The sequence below is a fragment of the Tachysurus fulvidraco genome, chromosome 2, assembly GCF_022655615.1.
Source record: "Tachysurus fulvidraco isolate hzauxx_2018 chromosome 2, HZAU_PFXX_2.0, whole genome shotgun sequence".
In the NCBI taxonomy this organism is placed as follows: domain Eukaryota; kingdom Metazoa; phylum Chordata; class Actinopteri; order Siluriformes; family Bagridae; genus Tachysurus; species Tachysurus fulvidraco.
Window position 1 is genome coordinate 36635109 of NC_062519.1, and position 23778 is coordinate 36658886.

The following is a 23778-nucleotide window of genomic DNA, read 5'->3' on the forward strand; positions in this document are numbered from 1 at the left end:
GTCTGGATTTTGTTCCTGCTGGAAGCAACTGTTTCTGAAAGGAGGAGCTGATTAGAAGGAGCAGAAATCAATTCCTGTAATTCCTGTAATCTTGAACCCGTGAAATCAGAGTTGGAGTTTTTCACTTGTACTTCACTTCTTGACTTGCACTATCACTCTGGCTAGAACAGTGCACTATCTGAATTCCTTGATAAGATTTCAAGATGGTACAGTATGAACAAAATTGTGATGTCACTATCCTTCCACAATTCGGTAGTATGTTCCCCATCAATTATTAAATAATAGAAGATTTTATAAAGGCCCAAGAGGAAGAACCTGTGAATAAGACAAGAGCAACTAGTGAGAAACATTTTTGCAGGTGGAAATGCCTTCTTGGTCAGAGGGCCAGATTAATTTTTGCTGAAGGAAGGCTACAGTAATTTAAATCAATATCTACTTCTGTAAGTCTATAAGAGGAAATCTATATAATTTATATATATATATAGTTTTACATTGATACTTATCAAAAGTCACATTAATGTTGTATTTAAAAATTTTGTTGTCTTATAGTTTTTGATGATCAGTTCAGCTTTGGATTTAACACTGGTTACCTGTATTACAATAAGCAGTAATACATATACCAGTCAGACATAACAATATGACAGGACTGTAGTTTGACTTTAAGACCCCAGATGTGAGCTTATTTGCAATTTACCTTATTGGATAGCTCAGTTCCACATATATTATGTCATTTATTCATAACCTTTCTAACTGGGACCTTCAGAACTGGAAATTACATGGAAGGAACTGATGTTTCATGAGCTGAGATATCTATATCTTTATATACTGTATCTTATAAAGGAGATGAAGTTTAGCTGTGATTCAAGCTATTTTTAAGAGATTTTTCTGGCTAGGAAAAGGTAAATCTTACATTTAATCTTCAAAATCAACTCTTTAAACTTAACATATTATTATTTAATCAACTTTAGTACCGGAAAAAGGAGGAGGAACAGAACAGACACAGGACACCATGTACCCACACATTCACACCCTCATTCTCAATAACAGTAGGTGACACCAATTTTTTAGAGGTGGGAGGAAATATGAGACTGTGAAGAAAAACCCCACCCATGTTCTAACTTCAAATGTCTTCACAGATCTGAAATAATAACGTATGCAGCTCCTTTCATTTATAACTCTTGACTTTATTATCTGAAGTGTCCTGTAGCTGCACAGAATGCAATATTATGTCAAGTGAACAAGATAAACTGTAATGTTTGCTATTTAAAATTCCCATAGTTTTCAGATCTTACAAAATTTAAATAATAATTTTAAATAAGAGTAAAACGTAAAAAAAAAAAAAAAAAAAAAAAAAAGTCGTTCTCTCAGGTTATTAAAGGTCAAATGGGACAATGTCAGACAGAAAAGAAGATAATGAATATCAAATCATTATGTTTAAAGGAAAACAAAATATATCTACTTATAGAATAGAATAACAGTTCATTAATGTGGTTTTGGGATGTGTGTTTAATATGACCAACATATTATAAAACTACATTGTTTGAGAATATTTTTTTTTTTTGTATTGGCTGCATCATGTATGTTTTAGTTCTGCTGCGCTTTCGTCAAGCAATACCCATGATTCTCTATTTGTAGATCAGAAATCAGTTTTCAAATGAATTTAAAATTCATATTACATTGAGTTAATGTCCAGCATTTCCTGAATAAACCCTTCCATTTAATTCCATGTTAGACAGGCTGATTTTTACACTTTGCATTCTTTAAGTATATAAATGTATGACAATAGACAGTTTGTCTCCATATTTCAGTTAAATGTGATATGTCTTATTGTTACTAACATTTCTAAGGATATACAAACTGTAAGCAAAATCAATTATTCAACTTTGGTCAACAATATATACAGCGGATCAGACCTATGTGCCCAGTTGGGTGTACTAAAAAAATAGAGCAGATGGAGGACTAAATGTGGTGGCTTTTAGCAATCAGTATGTGTTCAAATGTCAAATAATGCTTAAATAGATTATAATTGCTTTATAGTATATAGAGTTTTACAGAGTTGTTATTTCTATCATTTGTTTGCTCTAGGTGTTTCTAACAAAAATGATACAAAATATATAGTATATCTCAAGCCAACTGAACGATCAGTTTGAATTAAACTATAACAAAGTGCACCTCTGAATTAACTGCATTTTTCACATATTTTTCTTGAGTAGATTTTAACCACTTGTTACTGAAGCCACACTCCTGTTCCCTGACACCACTTCTTCTTTCTGCCCTGTAAGTCTCCTGACAAATTTCTGTATGGTACCACTGAATGCAGGAGTGGAAAAGTAGTAAACCAGAGGGTTAAGAACACTATTTAAATAAGTGAAGCAGAGTGAAAAATAAAAAAACACATTTGCATTATTGTAGTGTGAACACTCGCTGTACCAGATCTTCAGGACCCAAACAGCAACCCGTGAAGCAGTGCTTGGCAAGAAGCAGATGATGAAGACCATGGCAACGACTGAAACGAACTGGACTGCCCTCTTGACCTTGCCTGTGGTGTCCATGGTCTTGGTTTTCAGCTGCCATGTAATGCAGGCTGTGCAGAAGATGATGATGCTGCCTGGCACGCAGAACTGGATCACATAGAAGGCATTGCTCCAGATTGATAGTGGATTGTTATCCAAGCATATGTTGAAGCTCTCACACTGGGTGTGATTGCCGAACTTAAAAAAGTGCGGTGAGCCCAATAACTGACCTGTCAAAAGTATAACCATAACCCAGAGACCTGCAGAGACCCATATGGCGTAGCTCAGATTCATCCGATTTATGCGGTGTAATGGGTGCACAATCTTCAGGTAGCGGTCCACAGCTACGGCAGTGAGGAAGAAGATGCTAGCTGCCCTGTTGGCTGCCACACCGAAGAGCAGGATGCGGCAGAAGGCGTCTCCGAAGATCCAGTCCTGGCTTCTGATGTAGTAGTCTGCTCTAAATGGCATGAAGAAGAGAAGCACAGAGTCAGCCACAGCCAGGTTTGCCAGGTAGACGGAGTTTGGCTTCGAGCGCTCCGCATCAAGAGCAAACATAATGAGGGCCAAAATGTTCCCTGTGAGGCCAAAAATGAACTCAATGATAAGTATAGGGGGTAGGACATTTATTAAAATAGGTGGCTCAAACACACAACATACAGAGGAGTTTGACATGTTGGCAGTACAGATGCAGGTGAGAAAGTGAGAAACTCTTTCCCATGCACTAATGTTTTATTCTACACTCATAGGCAAATAACCAGGTGAACAAAACGTCAAACTAATCGCCACCCAACACACATATTATAATATAAAAATTATTATTAAAAAGGCACATTGTATTGTGGCATGGAAACACACTTCCTTATATGTAAGTTCATTGTTGAGACACACGATGTATGAATAAACAATGAATGTGATTTACATTTGTCCTAAACTCAAAGTCCAACCCAACTTAAATTTACCACCATTCTTAATTATATTCAACTGTGGTTTTAAATGAAAAACAATGTTGAAAATAGAAGGCAGCCATACACAAATTACAACTCCAAAAGAAGCTGCGACAGAGATATGGCATCAGCTGAGCAGGAGATTTAAACTATCTCCCTCCAATCATTATTGGGAGTGTAAGTTTCCTGGCAAATAAAATGGTTTTAGATCAACACCCAAAGAGTCATGGCTACACTCAGACATATCAGATGCTAATGTTAGTTTGAATGGGTTTACTACATTGAAGGTGGAACGAAAACATGAAATGAAAACAATGAAAAAGATTATGAAAGAAATGGTGTAATCCTTGTCATATTGCAATAAAGGAAGTGAACATTTGCCCCTTTTCCAGCAAGGCAGTTTGAGTGCTGGTTTGGAGCCTAATTTAGAACCAGTTCTTTCTTTTTTGACACACAAAGCACCGGCTCTGAACCAGGAAAAGTGGTTCTTACTGTAAGTAGCACCAAAACGTTGCTGGTCTAGACTTAGGAACTGCTTGTGTCAGGAGCTGGGTTACTGTTAGCGCCTTTGATAATGTACCTTTAGAATACTAATGTTTAATACACTTTTACTTTACCGCAATATGATCAATTATCAGCACACATGATAGTAGGTAGCTACATGCTAAGGCTAACTTTTTTATGTGTTAATGATAAAATAATGTTATGTACTTTCTTGATTGCAACCTCTGTTTATACAAATTACATGGAGCTGCACGTACGCATTGGATTTGCCGTATTTGGATGCCAATTTAGGTTCACAAAGCCATGAGAATGAACAGTAAAGCAACATTGTTGATGTTGTGTTTGTGTTTGGCGTTGCTGCACTAATGTTGCTGGGACAAATGAGACGTATACAGTGACGTAACACTTGGGTCTGTGATGGCTCTCTAGCCTATGGAAAGGCAAACCGGTTCTTAGAAAGTTCGCCAGTGGAACCAACTTTGAACCAGCACCAGCACTAGCTCTGAACCAGCACCCGGTTCTTTTTGGTGGAAAAGAGGCAATTGACAGTTTTTGGAATGTATTACGAAAGAGAATAAAACAATGTGTCTGCTGTAGGCAAATGGCAAAGAGGCCTATAACTCCAGAACTATAACTCTCACCACTGGTGAGATCAAATCATAACCTGGTTCTTCTCATACTCCTTTGTAAACCCATGATATATAGTAACCAATGACCAAAAGGACAGTAAGGATTTGGTCTCCTGAGGTCATTAAATCAATGAAAAGTTATGCTGAGGTTACAGATGAGTGTTCTTTGCTCTGTTTTTTTGAGAACAGACAGCATAACATATTGCTTTAAGAACAGAAGCCTTTATTTTGTCACATATACAGTACAGTGGTGTGAAAAAGTTTTACTGTACATGGTACCACCGATGAAGATGACATGGAGGCATCTTGTCTAGAGGAGACAAGAGGAGCCAAAGTTTCCTCAACTTTCTTAGGAAAGTACGGTACTTGTGATATGTGCACATCCCTCTTGTGTGTGTTCTACCAGATAGTTCACATTTCTATGCTGTTGTGTGCTAGGGAAAATGGCATCAGTGCAAAGGATACAAAGAAATTTAACAGGTTAATTCAGAAGCTCTGTTCTAGAAATACAGCTAGATCAATTGGAGCCAGTTTGTAAAGAAAGGACACTCAATAAAGCATTTTTTTACATCTTGCATCCCTTAAATACACACTAAAAAAGAGAGAAGCATCTTAAATAACAGACATGTACACCTGCACTGTGCAAAGGAATATCATGCTGACCTCCCACTGTCTACAGTAGCATGACTAGCAGGATTTCTTCTTCTTCTTCTTGTTCTTCTTCTTCTTCTTGTTCTTCTTCTTGTTCTTGTTCTTGTTCTTGTTCTTGTTCTTCTTCTTCTTCTTCTTCTTCTTCTTCTTCTTCTTCTTCTTCTTCTTCTTCTTCTTCTTCTTCTTCTTCCTCTTTTGGAGACATGGTGGCTTAGTAATTAGCATACTTGCCTTGCTCCTCTGTGGTTGGGGGTTTGATTCCTGTCTCTGGTCCTGTGTGTATGCAGAGTTTGCATTTCCTTTCTGTGCCTTGGGGGCTTCTTGGGTGTCCCTTGGGATCGATACCCTGTGAAGACTTTTTTTATATATTATAAATGTATGTTTCCTACTGTCTCATTTTATTCTGGCCTGTTGTCAGTCCCTCCCTTGATTAGTTTGCATATGCAAGCCCTTGTGTTTCATTTTTTTTTTGTGTTGTATATTATATTGCAGTTTACACACTTTTGTTCCTTTGCCTGGTATCTAGTTCTGTGATTTCTGGTTTACATTTACAACATTTGGCAGACAATCTCTCAGAGCAACTTAAATTTATCTCATTTATATAATAACTGAACAATTGAGGGTTAAGGGCATTGTGCCAACTGCCCCTTGACAGCAGTGACAGCATGGTGGTCCTTGGATTCAATCTCACATCTTCCATGAGATGTTTAGATCCTTACCCATGTTTACTTTTTGATTATCACTTATCCTTGTTTGCTTCTGCCTGTCTGTGCATTGACCATTGCTATGGGCTAAGATGATGATTTTATGAATTTGCTTACTAAACAACACATTGATCTTAGATGCTGCTGCTCACCATGTGTTATAGCCTCATTGTGGGGATGGTATTCTCAATGTAATAAATAGTTTTGTGTTTCTGACTAATGGGCGAATAAGTTCCCGAACTCCAAATGGAATTTCATTAAAGAGAATGGCATCTCCTATCTGAGCTGTGAAGATTCTTTGGAGATACCCAGGAATGAACGTTATCAGTCATCATTTTAAATTAAAGGCCTATAGCTTCCATAAGATATAAAAGGTTAGAGATCAACCATCTTATTTTATGTCATGGGCATATGTATGGCTGCCATTGCATTGGTTCCCTGTGTTGTTACTGATGATGTGAGTGCTGAGAAAAGCAGACGCATGAATTGTGAAGTGTATAGGACTAAATGATCTGCTCATATTCAACCACAAAACATCATAAAACAAAGCCTAACTAACTGTTCCTGTTCACTATATAAGCAATAAACAATTGTACATGTGACTAATCATTTTATTGGTGATGAATGAGGTAGGGTGCTAAACTCTGCAGTGTGACACTCCTCTTATTCAGTTTCATAAGATCTTGCCATTTTTGCATATTCATAATTGAATAGCACCACTGCTTATAAATGACATCTCAAGGTGAAATATTACCACATTTTCATTTGAATTATTCATAGTATCGTGTGGTGAGTATCTTCCTTATTGCTATGGTCTGCTTACCTAATCAGCAAAGGAAATTATTTGGTTGGAACTGATGTTTAATGTCTTGTGAAGAGATGACCTATCAGAGGTGAAGGTTCACTGCAAGTTGTCATTAAAAGTCATATCTGGGTTAGAAAATGCAAATCATAATTTTATCTTTAAAAAAAAGTCAGTCTATCACACATATACATACCTAGAGATAATTTAGAGTCACCAGTCTACATACTGGTAGTTTTTTTATAAGGTGGGAGGAAGCTAGAGAACCTGGAAACTTCTTTGTGCCACCCTTGATTTTGTTTTTTTTCATTACAATAACATTCTAATTGCTATATCAATGCCCTAAAGAGATATAAAATAATGGGTTCTACAGTGTCAGGTGTTCAGTACATACAGTGGGGTCTAAAAGTTACAAGACTTTACAAGATTGCAGAAAAAATATATATATCATTTTAGATCAAATCCATCTGAACATGTGCTTTAATAGAGATTTGGCAGATAACGTGGTCAATATCACTAATTTGCTTGCATTTAAATAGGGACCTAATAATAAAGATGTTGAATATTTAATTTTTAAACATTTAATGTTTAAAAAATAAAACAATAATAATAAAATAATTATTTTTATATTATCCTAGATTTTGAATGTGGCCCACTATATTTAATATATGTTATTTAAGCAATTATTTTCCACTGATTATTTTCATTAAAATCACAGAGAATGATGTAAACTGTTCTCCAGCTTCTAAGAATGCTCTGTTACACTGAGTATACAAGTGTAATACAAGTAATAATCATTATTTTTAATCTAAATTTCAATAGCTTTCGAAAAATTACAAAAGAACAAATGCTAATTTAATTCCATGTTAGATCAATAATTTAAATATTGTTTCATTTTTAAAATGAACCATGAGTAATCTTCTATTTCCAGAATACACACACACACACACACACACACACACACACACACACACACACACACACACACACACACACACACACACACACACACACACACACACACACACACACACACACATCAGAGATGCCCTGCACAGATTGAGGTAATAAACAGTTTAATGGGTCTTTTCATGAGACAAGAATGAAACAGCAAATTGTCAATTTTAAATGAAAGCTTATAACTCTTTACATTCTAATATATAATGTATAGTATGACGCATGCATTATAAACTTAGTAAAGTCTTAAACAAGATTATTTTTCTTCCACTGGAACTGATTTCAATTTATTACACAAGAATACTTAGAGAAGCAAAGAATATTGTCCTGCACAAGTAGATTGTAGTGTTGCTGCACATTCATAGAGTGGACAGATTATTACTTTAACACTCACACTAAACAAGTTGTACTCGGGCGCCCTGGTGCTCCAGGGTCAATTCCTGGCCAGGGAGCTTACCCAGCCACTGAGGGGTTAACTCTCAGTGCCGATCCCAAGCCTGGATAAAAAGGGAGGGTTGTATCAGGAAGGGCATCCGGCGTAAAACCTGTGCCAAAATCAAATATGCGCAGCAGATGATTTGCTGTGGTGACCTCAAACACAGAGCAGGAGAAAGAACAACTACAAATTGGACTCAATGTTAAATAAGCACAAATTTATGTGTAATATTACAGCTATTTTTTTTTTCAACAAAGTTGGTGGATTACAATTTTTGTTTACATGCTTTTACAGAGTTAATAAGCACACTATAAAATGATCAGACTTTCACAAGTGGTGCATAGTTAACTAAATTCATAGTTCAATAATAATAATAATAATAATAATAATAATAATAATAATAATAATAATAATAATAATAATAATGTTTACATAAATTACAAGATATGCAAACTGCCTCATTGATGCTTAGCTTGCCATGCAATCAGACACTTTGCAAGTGAATATGAATTCAGATGCCACATGATGCTCAACTCAACCAGAATTTGTTTTTAATTTAAATGTAATGCTTTATAGAGTTATTATTTCTACCATTTATTCTCTCCCACAAAATTATTATTATTATTATTATTATTATTATTATTATTATTATTATTATTATTATTATTATTATTTTGTCTTTATGCAAATTGAACAATGAACGTTTGACATTTATACACCATATTTAAATTTTAATTATCACTATAACAAAATGCACCTATCAGGTCTTGGCATTTTTCACACACTTTGCTTAAATCTACTTTATTCGCTTGTTACTGTAGACACAGTGTTTTTCCCTGAAGGTAGCTCTTCCTTTTGTCCTGTGAGTCTTCTGTAAAGTTTCTGTAAGATGCCACTGAATGCAGGAGTGGAAAAGTAGTAAACCAGAGGATTTAGCATGCTATTCAAATAGGTGAAGCAGACTGAAGTATAAAATGCCAGATTTGCCTCACTGTAGTGTGAACACTCATTGTACCAGATCTTCAGGACCCAAACAGCAACCCGTGAGACAGTGCTTGGAAAGAAGCAGATGAGGAAGACCATAGCGACAACAAAAATGAACTGGACTGCCCTCTTGATTTTGCCTGTGGTGTCCATGGTCTTGGTTTTCAGCTGCCATGTAATGCAGGCTGTGCAGAAGATGATGATGCTGCCTGGCACGCAGAACTGGATCACATAGAAGGCATTGCTCCAGATTGATAGTGGATTGTTATCCAAGCATATGTTGAAGCTCTCACACTGGGTGCGATTGCCGAACTTAAAAAAGTGCGGTGAGCCCAATAACTGACCTGTCAAAAGTATAACCATAATCCAGAGACCTACAGAGACCCACATGGCGTAACTCAGATTCATCCGATTTATGCGGTGTAATGGGTGCACAATCTTCAGGTAGCGGTCCACAGCCACAGCGGTGAGGAAGAAGATGCCAGCGGCCCTGTTGGCTGCCAGGAGGAAGAGCAGGATGCGGCAGAAGGCGTCTCCGAAGATCCAGTTTTGTTTCCTGCTGTAGTAGTCTGCTCTGAATAGCAGACAGCCCAGCACCACTGAGTCAGCCACAGCCAGATGTGCCAGGTAGATGGAATTTGGCTTCCAGCTTTCCATGTGTAAAGCAAACATGGCGATAACCAGGACATTCCCCGTGAGACCAAAAATGAATTCTGTGATAAGAACAGTGGGTAGATATTGGTGTAAGACAGTGGGCTCAAAAGCACAACAAACAGAGGAGTTTGACATGTTGGCAGTATTGATGCAAATGGACTTTGGAACTCTTTACCCTAGAGTGCTTTTTTATTCTACAGCCATATGCAAATTACTGGGTGAACAGAACGTCAAACAACTTGCCACTCTTTACCCACATTATAATTTAAAATGATAATGAGGAAGACACCATGCACTGTGGTTTGCAGCACTCTTCCTTGGTGGAACATGGCATTAGTAAAACACATATATACATATTAACTATAAATGTGGCTAGCATTTTTCCTAATTTCGGTATTCAGAGTAATTTTGAGAAGAGAAGGCATTCATACACATATCACAACTACAGTTTGTACATCTAAAATATGTGCATGTGTCCTGGTCACTAATTTAATTCTTAACTGAACTGATCAAAAACACAATACACAGTGTTTAAAATAAAATCTAGAAGAGGAGAAGAAGGAGGCATGGGCAGGCATTTTCACGCTTCCGGAAAGATTTTCCAATTGTTTATTCCAATAGATTTTGCAACGTGGTTGTAATGATTTTGTGTTCATTCAGCCACAAGAGGCATGCAGTCTGCAGTCTGCATTTCTGTTCATCCCAAAGGTGTTCAGCATGGCTGAGGGCAGGGATCTATGCATGCCACACAAGGTTATCACACCATCCTTGGCAAACCATGTCTTTATAATTTTTGGTTTGGGCATTGTCATGCTGGAACAGGTTTGGGCAACTTGGTTACAAAGAAAGGAAATTTTAATGCTACAGCTTCTTCTACCTCTTCTACTTTTGGCTTTTCCCGTTATGGGTGGCCACAGGGAATCATCTGTTTCCAGCTAACTCTATCCTCGGTATCCTCTACTCTCACACAAATTACTTTCATGTCCTCATTTAACACATTCATATATCTTCTCTTTGGTCTTCCTCTTGACCTCTTACCTGGCAGCTCCATCTCCAACATCCTTCTACCAATATAACCATCTCCCTCCTTTGTACATGTCCAAACCATCTCAATCTATCCTTTCTGACCGTGTCCCCAAAACTGCCAACCTGAGCTGTCCCTCTGATGTGCCCTTTCCTAATACTGTCCATCCTCGTCACTCCTAAAGAGAACCTCAACATCCTCATCTCTGCTACCTCCATCTCTGCCTCATGTCTTTTCCTCACTGCAGTCTCTAACCCATACATCATAAAATCTACAGACAGCTGTGTGCTTACATCTTTTTGGTGCAGTTTGGAGAAGAACCACATATGGATGTGATGGTCAGATGTCCACATGTTTGTCCATATGTTGGTACAAAGTCTTAAAGGCAGAAACAAAATTTAAAAGACTTGATTGATTGAAAAATTGATTGGAAAATGGGGAATAATAAATATTTATACACATATCGTAACGTTATGGTATTTTAAAGTATGACTGCCAGTGAAACTGCCATCATATCTTTAGTTTTTAAGTCATACTTACATTTACTGAAGGCATTTTAATGTTTTAACTACATTCTTGAAAACTCTGAAGATTACACATCACTATCTGATAGACATTGAAGACAATACAATTATAGGGGTTTTCAATGAATTAGATAATGAAGAACTTAATATTTAGCTCACATTTAGTTAAATTAGATGTGTTAGAAATGAGATATCTCTGCAATGATGTTACTGAAATTTGAAACTCATGTCTTATCCAGTTGCAGACCACAAATTTGGTCATATTTGCATATTCGTAATATAATTGCTCCAGTGCCTACTAGCAACAACTCAAGCCAAAATATTTCCACATTTTTATTTAAATTCATAACATGGTATGGTTGGCACCTTCCTAACCGCTACGGTCTACTTACTAATCAGCAAAGGAAATTATGTGGTTGAAACTAAAATCTGATGTCTTATAAGGAGCTGTCTTAAACTTATAAAGGAGCTATATTATTTTTTGCTTGGACACACTATCAATAAAATGCTGATCCAACCTGAAAAAGGCAAACTGTTCAAAACAAACTCCTTATTCTTGATACGTCTTATTTAATCATCTCTAGGTTGAAATCATTCTGGATGTTGTACCAGTACATCCCAAAGTATCACACACACACACACACACACACACACACACACACACACACACACACACACACACACACACACACACACACACACACACACACACACACACACACACACACACACACACGTCTTTCTAACCTTGAAATGATGAATCTAGTTAACACACCAAAATCTAACAAAAACCTTAATATCTGTAACTAAGGACATAAATAAGGAAACAACAACCCCCCCACCCCCACCCCCCTCTTTTGGAGTTTTGGTAAAAAGAAAAAAAAAAACCCAAAAATTCAGGAAGCTCTACTTGTTACAGTCATTAAACATCTAGTCTTAAAATTTAAAACTTAAAATTTTGTCCTAATTATATTCAATCCCTGTTTATTGTGAGGGTAGGACTGTATAAATTTTTGTACATTAGTCTATGTCAGTATGTTATAAAGTATATGAACTCCTCATCCTGGGTGGTTTGGTCATGCACACCCATGTCAGATTTCACCCAACTGTTCTTTGGTAAACAGATCTGAAAAGCTTGCAGTCAAGATATTTCTCAGGAGACACCACCATGATTATAAATATAATATATAACCATATTATATTATATACTGTATACTATTATATAGTAACTTGCTTTCACTTACACAGCCTTCATACTTTTATTGACTGGGTGACTGACTTTTACACTATATATATAAAATACATATATAATTCACATAGATGCCTAAACCTTTTCTGGCGGTAGAGGGCATTGTTTCATAAGCTAGTATACAGTATTTAAAGGTTTCGAAGTGTTTGCTATGATTGGCTCATTCATATTCACAAAGCGATGAACTGTCCAATCAGCAGCAAGCCTGTCTGTAGGTAAAAAAAATCTGCCTTGCAGCTAATAGTAAAACAGGAGGCGGGGTTTGCGCCAGTTCTGTTGGAAAAAATAACGCGTGCAAACGCGCTACTACTGGCGCATGCGCAATTTAGTCTTTATGCCAAACGGGCGCTTTTGGGGCGGAGATGAAACCCGCTGCTTGCTGCAGAAATATCTGATAATCAACAAACCCAGTGATGCTCAGTGCAGACTGACATGGCAGGTATGTATATTTACAGCATGTATCATCTGTTCTCCTTTTTCTACAGTAGAAGAAACTGATTCGGTCCGTTAACACTGTAAGAAATGCTTTTTCAAGTTAGCCGAAACAAAGCTAACCAATGAAAATAGTTATTTTCTGCAGCTAGCTAGCAAGTTAGCTAGCCATCCTCTCTCTGCAGCTACCTGCATGAATTCTTACTATTGCAAATGTCTAACAACAACCAGGCAGTTTGTTTCTGAGTATTGCATTTAACTGTAAAACGATCACAACAGGTATTGGGCTTTATAATAAACTTCAATAAATACAACATATCATGGGTTCATCAGCTGCATTTATTAAGAATGTTTACAAGAAACAAACCTGAATTGCATTTAAATCAAATGCCTGGTGATTTTTTTTATTTATTATTTTTTTTTATTAAGGAATCAACTTTGCTAAGCCTGATGTGCATTTTCAGGTGCAGATTGTAGGAAATGTATTCCATGTAAATGTAATTATAACCTGCTTAAATGCAAATAATCTGTTTTCACGAGTGAACTATTGAGGTTTTATGAGTCCAGTGTGTTTGTTTACATCACAGCATGCTTGTGTTCTGAGACACAGACCATTTTATTCTGCTTTTACACTTATTTAGCCAAACTCCTTAATTAAGACCTGAGCAGTTTCTTTCTCCTGTAGACAGCTGTGTCCAGATTTATATTAAAATTCAGTGAGATTTAAAGGTCCTTTTTTTTCTTTATTCAGTCATTTCAAAGTTTTGTTTCTGAGCTCAGTAGTAAATTACTAATTTTGTTGTCGATCTGGTAAACTGGGAAAGATGTTTTTGATAATATTAAAGAAATATGGTTAACTTTCCTCTAGTTCCAGATAAGGAATAAAACACAACAGTTTGTGTTGTTACATGGAAATAATGACTGGGGCAGTAATGTTGTACCTGAAGGTGATTATTTCCCAATAACAGCATGTCTTGGGGTTTTTCAGTTTTTTTAATACCCCAGAGATTAAAATGTTTTGTTTCTTTAACCTTCCTCTTGTGTTAGGGTCAGAACTGACCCGTTTTTAGGTTTTAAATGCTTAAAAGTACCACATAAATTTGTTAATTGTATCAAGGCTTTTTGACTTTGTCAGGAACCTCAATTTAAACAAAATTAAAAAAAAATTTTTTTTTTTACTAAATTTTAAAATGCTCTGGTGAAAATTATGACCTTTGTGTAGTTAGGGTCAGTTTTGACCCAGTTATAATATAATATTATAATACTATAAATATTGTCAAATCTGAAATCATAAACACGCTGTCAGCTCACTAACAATGTCAGCCAACAGCCCACTGACAGCTAGCTTCTTTTCCAAACCTGTGAGCTTTAGTTAGGGGCTTCTCTCTTTGCCCGTTTGTCCCCTTCCCTGAACAAACAAAAGAAACAAACAAAGACGTATACGTCCAGACACCTAAGGCATGCATAAGACCAATTCAGTTTGGAGTTAGTGACTTGCAGAGTACACATCGCCATCTTGGAGCATGCGAAAATGAAAAGACAATTTACGACAAGCCAAGCTCTGGATCATATCTTTGCTGAAAATGAGGCAGAGGACAGAGAACAGCATAGTGATATGGACAAGCATGTTTCTGATGATGAAGATGATGTAAAATATCAACGGAAGACAGACACATTTAATGAGTCTGATGAGGTGGTTGCCAGTGCTGAAGTAACATATATTGAAGCTCAGTACCTCCTGATTTTCATGGCAGCAAACGTCTTAAAAATCTACAGATTTACACTGTGAGTGGCATCCCTGAGAAAAAACAACGAAAATGTGTAGTCCTTGAAATGACTACTGGACTGCGGAATCACAATATCACGTGTGACAATTTTTTACCAGCTATGACCTTGGACAAGAACTTCTTAGAAGGAAACTTACCATGGTGGGCACAATAAAAAAAATAAAAAAAACCTGAGTTGGGGCATGGTGGCTTAGTGGTTAGCACGTTCGCCTCACACCTGTGGAGTTTGCATGTTCTCCCCATGCCTCCAGGGTTTCCTCCGGGTACTCCGGTTTCCTCCCCCGGTCCAAAGACATGCATGGTAGGTTGATTGGCAGCTCTTGAAAATTGTCCGTAGTGTGTGTGTGTGTGTGCCCTGTGATGGGTTGGCACTCCATCCAGGGTGTATCCTGCCTTGATGCTCGATGACGCCTGGAATAGGCACAGGCTCCCCATGACCCATGGTAGTTGGGTAAACGGTAGAAAATGAGAGTGAGTGAGTGAATAAAACTGAGTTGCCCATTGAAATTTTGCAGGTGAAGCACAGGGCTCCTCTTTCTTCAAAATTCACTTTTACAGACACCACCACTGTTGTTTCATGTTGTCCAAAAAAAAAACGGAGTGTTGTACTTACACTATGTCCACTTTTCACAAAGATTCTGCTGTCTCATCACGAAGTGACAAAAAGCCCATATTAATCCTGGACTATAATAAAAACAATGTACTGTAGAGGTGGACAACCTGGACAAGCTGACTGCCACCTAGACATGCCAGTGAATGACCACACATGCATCTAAAAACACACACATACTCATGCATGTTTTTGCACACAGACTTTTTTGGATTTAGTAGTAATAGATTTCTATTGGTTTGATTTGCTTGATTGGTTGTTGTGTGTTTGACCTTGCAAATCTATATTTTGTATCATTACTTGTTCTGCTTTTCATTTTGTATTTGTATTAATGTTCTATTTTTAAAAAAAATATATGGGTCAAAATTGACCCGTAACACCATAGATGTTACAATAGTTAATAAAATTAAAAAAAATATATAAAACAAAAAATGTATAAAACAAATTTATTTAAGAGATGTGTCCTAATACTCATCTGTAAGAGTCAGGAAACATAACAATCTTTCATTTATTTATGTAATTCTCTTGAGGTTAATTTTACCACTTTTTGGAATTAAAAACGAAAAGTATGCTGTCAAAAGAAAGGCCCAGGGGACACACCAAAAATATTAAAACCAATCTTTTTATGGATAAGGAAACCTAACATGGTATCTAAAAGGTAGGAAACAAATCTGATGATAAATAATTGTTTTGAGGCTATTTTATGACTGTTTTAAGACACGGGTCAAAACCGACCCGTTAACATAAGAGATGGTAACAGAAAGCTAACACAAGAGGAAGGTTAAAATGGTTTAAAAAATCTTTTAAATGAGCAGGCTGTAGAATTTGACCTGACCTAACTTCTCATATAAACCTAAACCTAACCTACACGGATCAACAGCCATATTTATTCAGCCTTAAAACACTAACTTTACTTTAAAGTTGTCTCTACCTTCTGGACTTGGTTTGGCTTTGCCCAGGTAGGTGAAGCTGGATCAGGTCAGACTCCACCTCCTGGATTTTTGGTCCTGCACTGCATGGTACTTGTACTGTTTATCTTCTTATGGTCACATTTTAATGTTGTGGAACATCCATAGGACAAGGTAGATTCTGTTGTGTTTTAACAGCTCAGTACCCCCCCCCCCCCCCACAGGTAAAGTAATTAAAAATAATAATTTAAAAAAAAAGCCATTTGTCAAAAACTGAGAGTGACAAGTTATCTGTCATGAACACTTTCCAGGTGGAAAACCTTCCGTCTGCTGCAAAGTGCTGACATCGCAGGCTCCTTCTTAAACAAATGACTTCTTACAGAAATCAACATCTAAATGATTAATTAGTCTGTTCGTTATCGGCGTGAGGCTATGTTTTCCTTCAACTGTATGATCTCCTGTGAATAAACTGTTACTTTAGTTGTATTACTCATTTATAGCCAACACTGCAAGTTATTATTTATTCCAAATGGGTTTTTGTATGTGATGCTTATTAATAAATACAACACCCAATGTATGTGTTGGTTGTATTCATTTTTAACTGTACATACTTTGGTGTCCATAACATAACACATTACTGTACATTTATAGATTTGTACATCGTGTTTTATACACAACAAATCCTCAGGTTTTTTTTTTACACAAAATATATTGCACTAAAATTGCCTACTTTTGCACTGTATTCATGTCATATTGTATTTATATCCTAATAATCTTTTAAATATGTTTATATATATTTTTTCCATTCTCTACCTGTGCAGTTGTATTTTTGTTGCAATTCTATTCCAAGTCTATTTTTAATCTGTTTGATTCTAATTTTATGTCAAGGACAGTCAAACAATAATTTCCCTGCATGCCCTATAGTATGTGATTGTGTATGTGACCAGGACAATTTGGATTTGAAGATATGCTGGAAACTGCTTTCAAAAAAGCTTTTTGTATACTTCGTCCGTCTAAACTGTGATCCATTGCACACTCTGTTTCAGTTTTCCTCGGAGGACTGTGAGTGGATCTTCAAGAGAATGCGGGAACCGACATCACCGTCGTTCTCCAACTGCAGTCGAATCCCTGAAGTCTTTCCGTAGCCAGCGTTTGAACTATTTTCTGTAATAGCTCACACATGCTTCCCACATGCCACCGGCTTGTAAATAAAGGGAGAACCTTTTTGAAATAAAGGGCTGTTTTTGCACTCGTCACACGTCATCACTTTTACTGATCACTGCGTCTGGTTGCCATTTTTTATGCGCTTTCTGGTCTGTAACTGGTTTGATCTTAATGAAACATGGAGGCCAGTATGGAATATATTGTGGAACAGGTGATGCAGAAAGACCTGGGACGGCGACTCCAGGTCGGACAAGAGATCATAGACTATGTTTTGGACAGGCAGAGGTCACATGACCTGGAGCATGATCAGACCATGCTGGACAAGATGGTGGACGGCTTGGCTACTTCGTGGGTCAACTCGAGCAACTTCAAGGTGAATAAAATAATTATGCTTTATTAAAAATTGTCATTTGAGCGTCTTGTAAACCAGATGACTGCATATGTTGGCAGACGTGGCTAAGTGATTCGCTGTATTTGAATATCACACCTCAGCAGAAATGCAGCAGATGTTTAAGATGTAAATGGGTATTGATTTAGGCGATAAGAGCACCTACTTTTATTCCTGGAAAGGGAACACGCAGTTCACTTACATACTTAGAGACTGGGGCTTTGCAGTCTAGCCAATCTTCTTGTCTCATGGACAGTTTTAGGGCTCTTAGTGCTGTTTAAAGAGTTCTTGCTTCAGGAGTTGATTAAATTATTTATTTATAAATAAAACACAAAATGTGGTTAATAAAAATAACAAAAACCATTGGCAAATTGCTTTAGAGTTAAAGGAATCAAAAGCTTCAGGTGGTGGTTTTATTGGAAAAGAATCGCATCGGGGTGAGAACAGCGCTTTGCATCACAACACTGAAGATTTATTGATGATTTATCATTATATTTAATTCCTTAATTGTGGCACAACATCATGTCCTCAGCAGCTCCTTGCTCTTGGTCGATCCACATGTTGTATTTTTTGGCACAGGCTTTAAGCCGGATAGCCTTTCTGACAGAAACCTCCCATTTTATACATTTACGTCATTTGGCAGACGCTCTTTTCCACGTTTTAATCTCATTTTATACAGCCAAGCAATTGATCATTAAGATGGTTGTGAGTGTGTCTGTAATGGGTTGTGTAGGATAAGTGATACAACAGATGGCTGGATGGATGTACATCATGGTTTTGTGTTATAGAATGTGTTTTGAAATTCCTGGGGAAAATGTTAAAAAGGAAAAAAATGTTATGTACTGTTGATAGAATCAGCCATATATCAATATATGGTGTGGATTGCAGACATGTTACTATCAAAATCCTGATCAAAATCTTACATATTAGTAAGGAATAAAACAGTTTTAATCGTTAATATCTAGGCTGCTGTCCCATCCATACATCAGTAGTTAGATTGTACAAAAGTAGGAAACGGATGTGTTTTTTGTCAGTGTGCACCAGAGACCTGTGCTACTTCCTTTCAAGTTGTACATTTGTTCATTATTGCTCTTAAGAAAAGGTTAAACAGTGCAGAGTAAACAGTGTACAAAAACTAATTCAGCTGGGAGTGAGGAACTGACGAAACAACAGACCACACAAGCTACAGTATGGCTTCGGTTCCCTGGGATAACTTGGGCCAGTTTTGGCTTTGTTGCATCACATCTTTCATTTCATTGCTTTCTTGTGTGAACACATGGTGAGGGAGGGATTTGAGACATTGAAGTTACATTCGCGGGCCAGTGGTGGCTCAAGCGGTTAAGGCTCTGGGTTATTGATCAGAGGATTGGAGTTCAATCCCCAGCACTGCCAAGCTGCAGCTGTTGGGCCCTTGAGAAAGGCCCTTAACCCTCAGTTCTCCAGGGGTGCTGTAACATGGCTGACCCTGTGCTCTGATCCCATCCACCAAAATTGGGATATGTGAAGAAGGAATTTCAATGTACTGTATATGTGACAAAATAAAAGCTGCCTCTTGTGCTTTGTTTTCCACTGACAAACCACAATTTAGCTAACCGCCTATCTATTTCGGACGGTGTACTACATAATCACTGGCAACAATATGCGTCCTCTGCCATATTGATTAGTTATTGTGCCTTAAATATTATTCATATATATTGTATGAATTGCAAAAATGCCTCTTTTTCTGATACGTGTCTGTCATCTTTGAACAACAACATGTTCAGACTTTTTACAGTCCTCTCTGGTATAAAACCTGGTATACAACTGGAATACACACAACGTTCAGGTAAACAAAATATGTCTATTAATTTATAAGTTAAACCTGTGGTCAATGTGGATGGAACCACTTAGAAAACCATGAAGATGACTTAGGACTGTAAATAACCATGAACAATCTCCATCCATGACCAGATAACTTAAAGACTCGAAGCTAGGATGAATTTCCTGGTTAAATAACTGTGCAAAAGTGCAATTAATAGCTCTCGAAGGGAAGATGTTTATAATCACGCTATCTGATGTCACTCAGATGAGGATGGATTTTGAGTCTTGTTTCTTTCTCGTATCCTCTAAGGGAGTTTTTCTGTCATCAACACCATCATCTCTGCATTTCTCATTAGGGATACATTTAAAATGAATACAAAATTTTGATATTTCTGTAAGGCTTAGTGATGTCCATTGTTTAAAGTGCTGTAGAAATAAAATTGAATTGAACATGTAAAGTATGTTGTCAGGCTTTAACTGGTGAAATGGTATATAACCTGCTTTTACTTGTAAACTGTGTGACCTCAAAATGTGTCATAATTCCAGTGGAAAGTATTCTAGGAGTGTGAAACGTTGCCTTAGATTTAGACTTCTGCGCTTTTCTTTCTGTTTAAAAGCAGATACTTTGTAAATATTGCATCGTATTTAAATCTTTACAAATTGTTTCTCAGATGAGATAGAAATATTTACTCAAACTACCTACTGTTCACTTTTTGTTCGGGTTTTGTGCTTAGCATTGTGCTGCTTTTGTGATGAGGTTTTAAACGATTTGTTCGCTGTGCTTTAATGTCATTTTTGTTAAGATGAGTTAGAACGTATAGTGGATTACCAACCGGAACAGCTTCAAGCTTAAGAAAACTTGCACAGGCCAAAGCCTGTCTGACTTCTTACAAAGCCTTCAACTAGGCTTACTGTAGGCTATTCAGTGATGTACATACTCTGTGTGTTTATATAGTGATGTGTGTGTGTAAGTGTGTGAGAGAAAGAGACAGAGATGTGTCACATTTCTCACTTCACGTTACTCAAATCGCTCTACGCTCACTGCACTTAGAAATTCCTATGTTTAGTTTTTGGCCAGTTTCCATGGTTTCACCGGTATAATTATTCAGGATAAAGCAATAGCTACATTTACCGCATTTGGTACATGCCCTGATCCAGTCGTATTTTTATACGACTGGGTAATGGAGGGTTTGGGGCCTTGCTCAGGGTCTCCAGTGGTAGCAGCTTGATGAACCTGGGATTCAAACTCACAGCATTCCAACTGGTAGTTTGACACCTTAACCACTAGCAGCTAGAACACCAACTTTGTGGGCACCTGACCACCCATATGTTGCCCTTGCACAAACTACAAATGCACAATTGTACATTAAATAATTAACCCACACTTAACCCACCATGGGTGCTGTATCATGCCTGACTCTGTGCTCTGAGCCCAACTTCCAAAGATGGGATATGTGAAGAAAGAATTTCACTGTGCTGTAATGTATATGTGGCAAATAAAGGCTTCTATAAAACAATATTTGTAGTATATAAACCAGTTCCTTCAGGATTTCCCAGAGTGATATTTTGTGATTGTTGCAGCCAAAAGTGCTTGATTTTGATTTGGTGAAATTGCAAGCATGTGATTCTTCTTATAAACTCCTACCACTGAATATGTAAAGTGAAGAAGATCTGTATGTGTGAATATAGCTATGTGTGTGACATGACGTGTCTGCGTAAAGTCTGCACTAATTACTAACTGATAAAGGTAAGCTCGTCCAAATCCAAATCCGTGAAATCCTGAAGTGAATGATGAACAGTATACAGTTTTGTGACTAGGTTTTAGTCTGGAAGGGCTTGCTCTGCCAGAACAGTACATGAAAACACTGGTGCCATTCTGTTTTGGATTATGTAGGAATAAACGTAACAATAAAACACAGATAATATTTCACAGTTGGGGGATAAAAAGAAATCGAACCCTGTCCCTAACTCTCATTCGTGGCTTACTGAGTATGAAAGACTTTCAGCTGCTTTGTTGTATCACGTCACTGTGTAGGGTTTGTCTTACAGCTGTGTCATCTGAGCAACACTGACCTCATGATGACTCTGCAGATACACTACAGCAGCGTGTGTGTGTGTGTTTGTGTGTGTGTGTGTGTGTGTGTGTGTGGCTTTATCCTCCTATGCAGTCACATCCTGCATGAATTTTAGATATATACGCTTCTTTGTTATGTGTGAAACAGAACTTGTGGGCTGTGAGATATGAGGTCAGTGGTCTTTTCCACAGCCACTATTGTCAGTGGTCTTTTATTGTCTTTTATTGGATTATTGTAACTCAAGGTCACTATATAAATTAAACAAGTTGCAAATAAAAAAATAAGTGTTTTCAATGTGATGAGAGAATCTACCGTATGTTACAGATGTTTTCTGTGAGAGAATTACAGAGATGAGGTGCAACTAAATGCTCCAGTGCCAGTTGTGGTTAAAAAGGTGCGGGACATAAGGATGAGGATGATGAGGAAGAGTGAAGAATACAGGAGGGAGTGTAGGAGTATATGATCTGGGAGGTATTTTGGAGCAAGGTTCTGAAGGGCTTTACAAGTAAGGAGAAATAACGTTTAGTTGAGATCCATGTAGTACATCCATGTAGTGGCACATAATTATCAGTCATGTAAGGCATAAAACACATAAGGCTGCTCTGTAACAGGAAACTAATCAACGATTAGCAGTGTGTCCCATCCCGAAGTGACGAGATGTGATCGTAACAACCTTGAAGTAGATTATTGCTCAGTTTAATCAACAGTAGTGATGATTTAATGATGTTATGCACATTCGTGATGAGGAATGTCCACAAGACCAGTAAGTCACTGTTATTACTTGCATTATAGCACCTATATTCCCATACATTCCCAAACCGGTCTCTCTGTTTGTTCTCTTTAAGTTGTACAAGACAATAATGCGGCTTGTCATGTTTCCTGAAGGCTGTGACTTTTGGAAAACTTCAACTTTTTTGAACAGATCTTCTTCTGACTGTTATAAAGCACTAACCCCGGAGACTCCTGACAAAAAGGCGAGAAAACATCATCTCACAGTGTTAGAAAGAGAAATTAACCAACAGTTAGGATAGAATTGACCATTTGAAAGTCAATATTTGGAGTTACAAAACTTTATTAAAAAAGCGTTATTAAACTATTACTGACTGTTAAAATTAGTAGATGTTTTATTAGAAAATTAGCTGGTAAATTTTACTGATCATCCTGGACAATCATGCTATAGTTTCTTTGCACTTGCTTCATGTTGAATGCAAAATAAAACAGGCTTCAATAAAGTTTGTGTCTGAAAAGTGGTTACATGATATTTTGTGTTATTTATTGTTAGAATTCTGTAACAGACTCTCAAATGCAGAAATCATAAAATAAACATCTACAAAATATGTACTAAATAACGTATGTGACCGTTTAGTATTCATTATTTTTTCCGTTTGTTCCCAGATGGATGACTTCTTCACAACTGCAGAACAAAATTCATCTGAAATAAATCTCTGTAAATGTATCATAAACTATGTGTATCGAGACAACAAAAGCACCAGGGTCCGGTTCTGCTCTCACTGCTGTCATATAATTATAACCAGGGCTGGACGAGACAAACACAATCTCAGACTGCCGGATTGTGTCCAAACACTTGTGTTAAATCTTTCACGTGTGTCTTGTACATCTGTCTTTAGTGATGAAAAGTACCTGCATCTAGTATCTATTAGGAAATTCTTTCTTTATACCCAATACCGAATAATAAAATATTCATAGATTGCTTTTTGAGGCATTTGGAGTTTGATCATGTTGCGTTAGCATTTTTAAGGGATTGCAGTGCAGCCTTTAGCGGATTCGGTGTTCCAGATGGACACGATGACCTTGACAGAGAAAGCTAGTGGTGTATCGCTGTCAGCCATATACACAGCTCAGCGCTGAATTTGTCACTGACACTCCGATATGAGCGGATGGAAAAGCCTGGTTATCTCTGTGCTGCAAATAAACAGGGCCGTGTGGCTTTTTACACAAACGGGTGAAATCACGATGATATGTATAATCACTATCATGTCAACATGTTGCTCAATCCTTTTATATTACAATCAGGC

General features: G+C 37.2%; 3 protein-coding genes across 32 annotated transcripts in view; 1 reads left to right on the forward strand and 2 right to left on the reverse strand.

The window, feature by feature from the left end:
• Nucleotides 1-1737: 1737 nt before the first annotated feature.
• Nucleotides 1738-3188, reverse strand: LOC113653990 (hydroxycarboxylic acid receptor 2-like). The gene has a single exon (XM_027163912.2). The coding sequence runs from the start codon at nt 3186-3188 to the stop codon at nt 2217-2219; it is 972 nt and encodes a 323-aa protein (XP_027019713.2). The 3' UTR covers nt 1738-2216.
• Nucleotides 3189-8866: 5678 nt separating this feature from the next.
• On the reverse strand, nt 8867-9916 carry LOC113652224 (hydroxycarboxylic acid receptor 2-like). Its single transcript, XM_027161163.2, has one exon. It carries the CDS (start codon nt 9914-9916, stop codon nt 8945-8947), a length of 972 nt encoding a protein of 323 aa, XP_027016964.1. The 3' UTR covers nt 8867-8944.
• A 2935-nt stretch (nt 9917-12851) lies between these two features.
• The window catches only part of LOC113653738 (CLIP-associating protein 1-B-like), a 64012-nt gene continuing 53085 nt past the window's right edge, over nt 12852-23778 (forward strand). For 11 of the 30 annotated variants that reach the window (XM_027163538.2, XM_027163595.2, XM_027163587.2 and 8 more), the window contains exons 1-2: nt 12853-13017; nt 17362-17852. In XM_027163538.2, the coding sequence (XP_027019339.1) occupies nt 17658-17852 (195 nt within the window). In that variant the 5' untranslated portion in view covers nt 12853-13017; nt 17362-17657. Of the gene's footprint in view, nt 13018-17361; nt 17853-23778 lie in introns of all 30 variants that reach the window. The other 19 variants (XM_027163656.2, XM_047806746.1, XM_027163731.2 and 16 more) reach the window with 5 other exon arrangements.

What these genes read in the sequence shown, in the direction of transcription:
- LOC113653990 (XM_027163912.2), bottom strand. Translation starts at nt 3,188, where the DNA reads ATGTCAAACTCCTCTGTATGTTGTGTGTTTGAGCCACCTATTTTAATA.
- LOC113652224 (XM_027161163.2), bottom strand. Translation starts at nt 9,916, where the DNA reads ATGTCAAACTCCTCTGTTTGTTGTGCTTTTGAGCCCACTGTCTTACAC.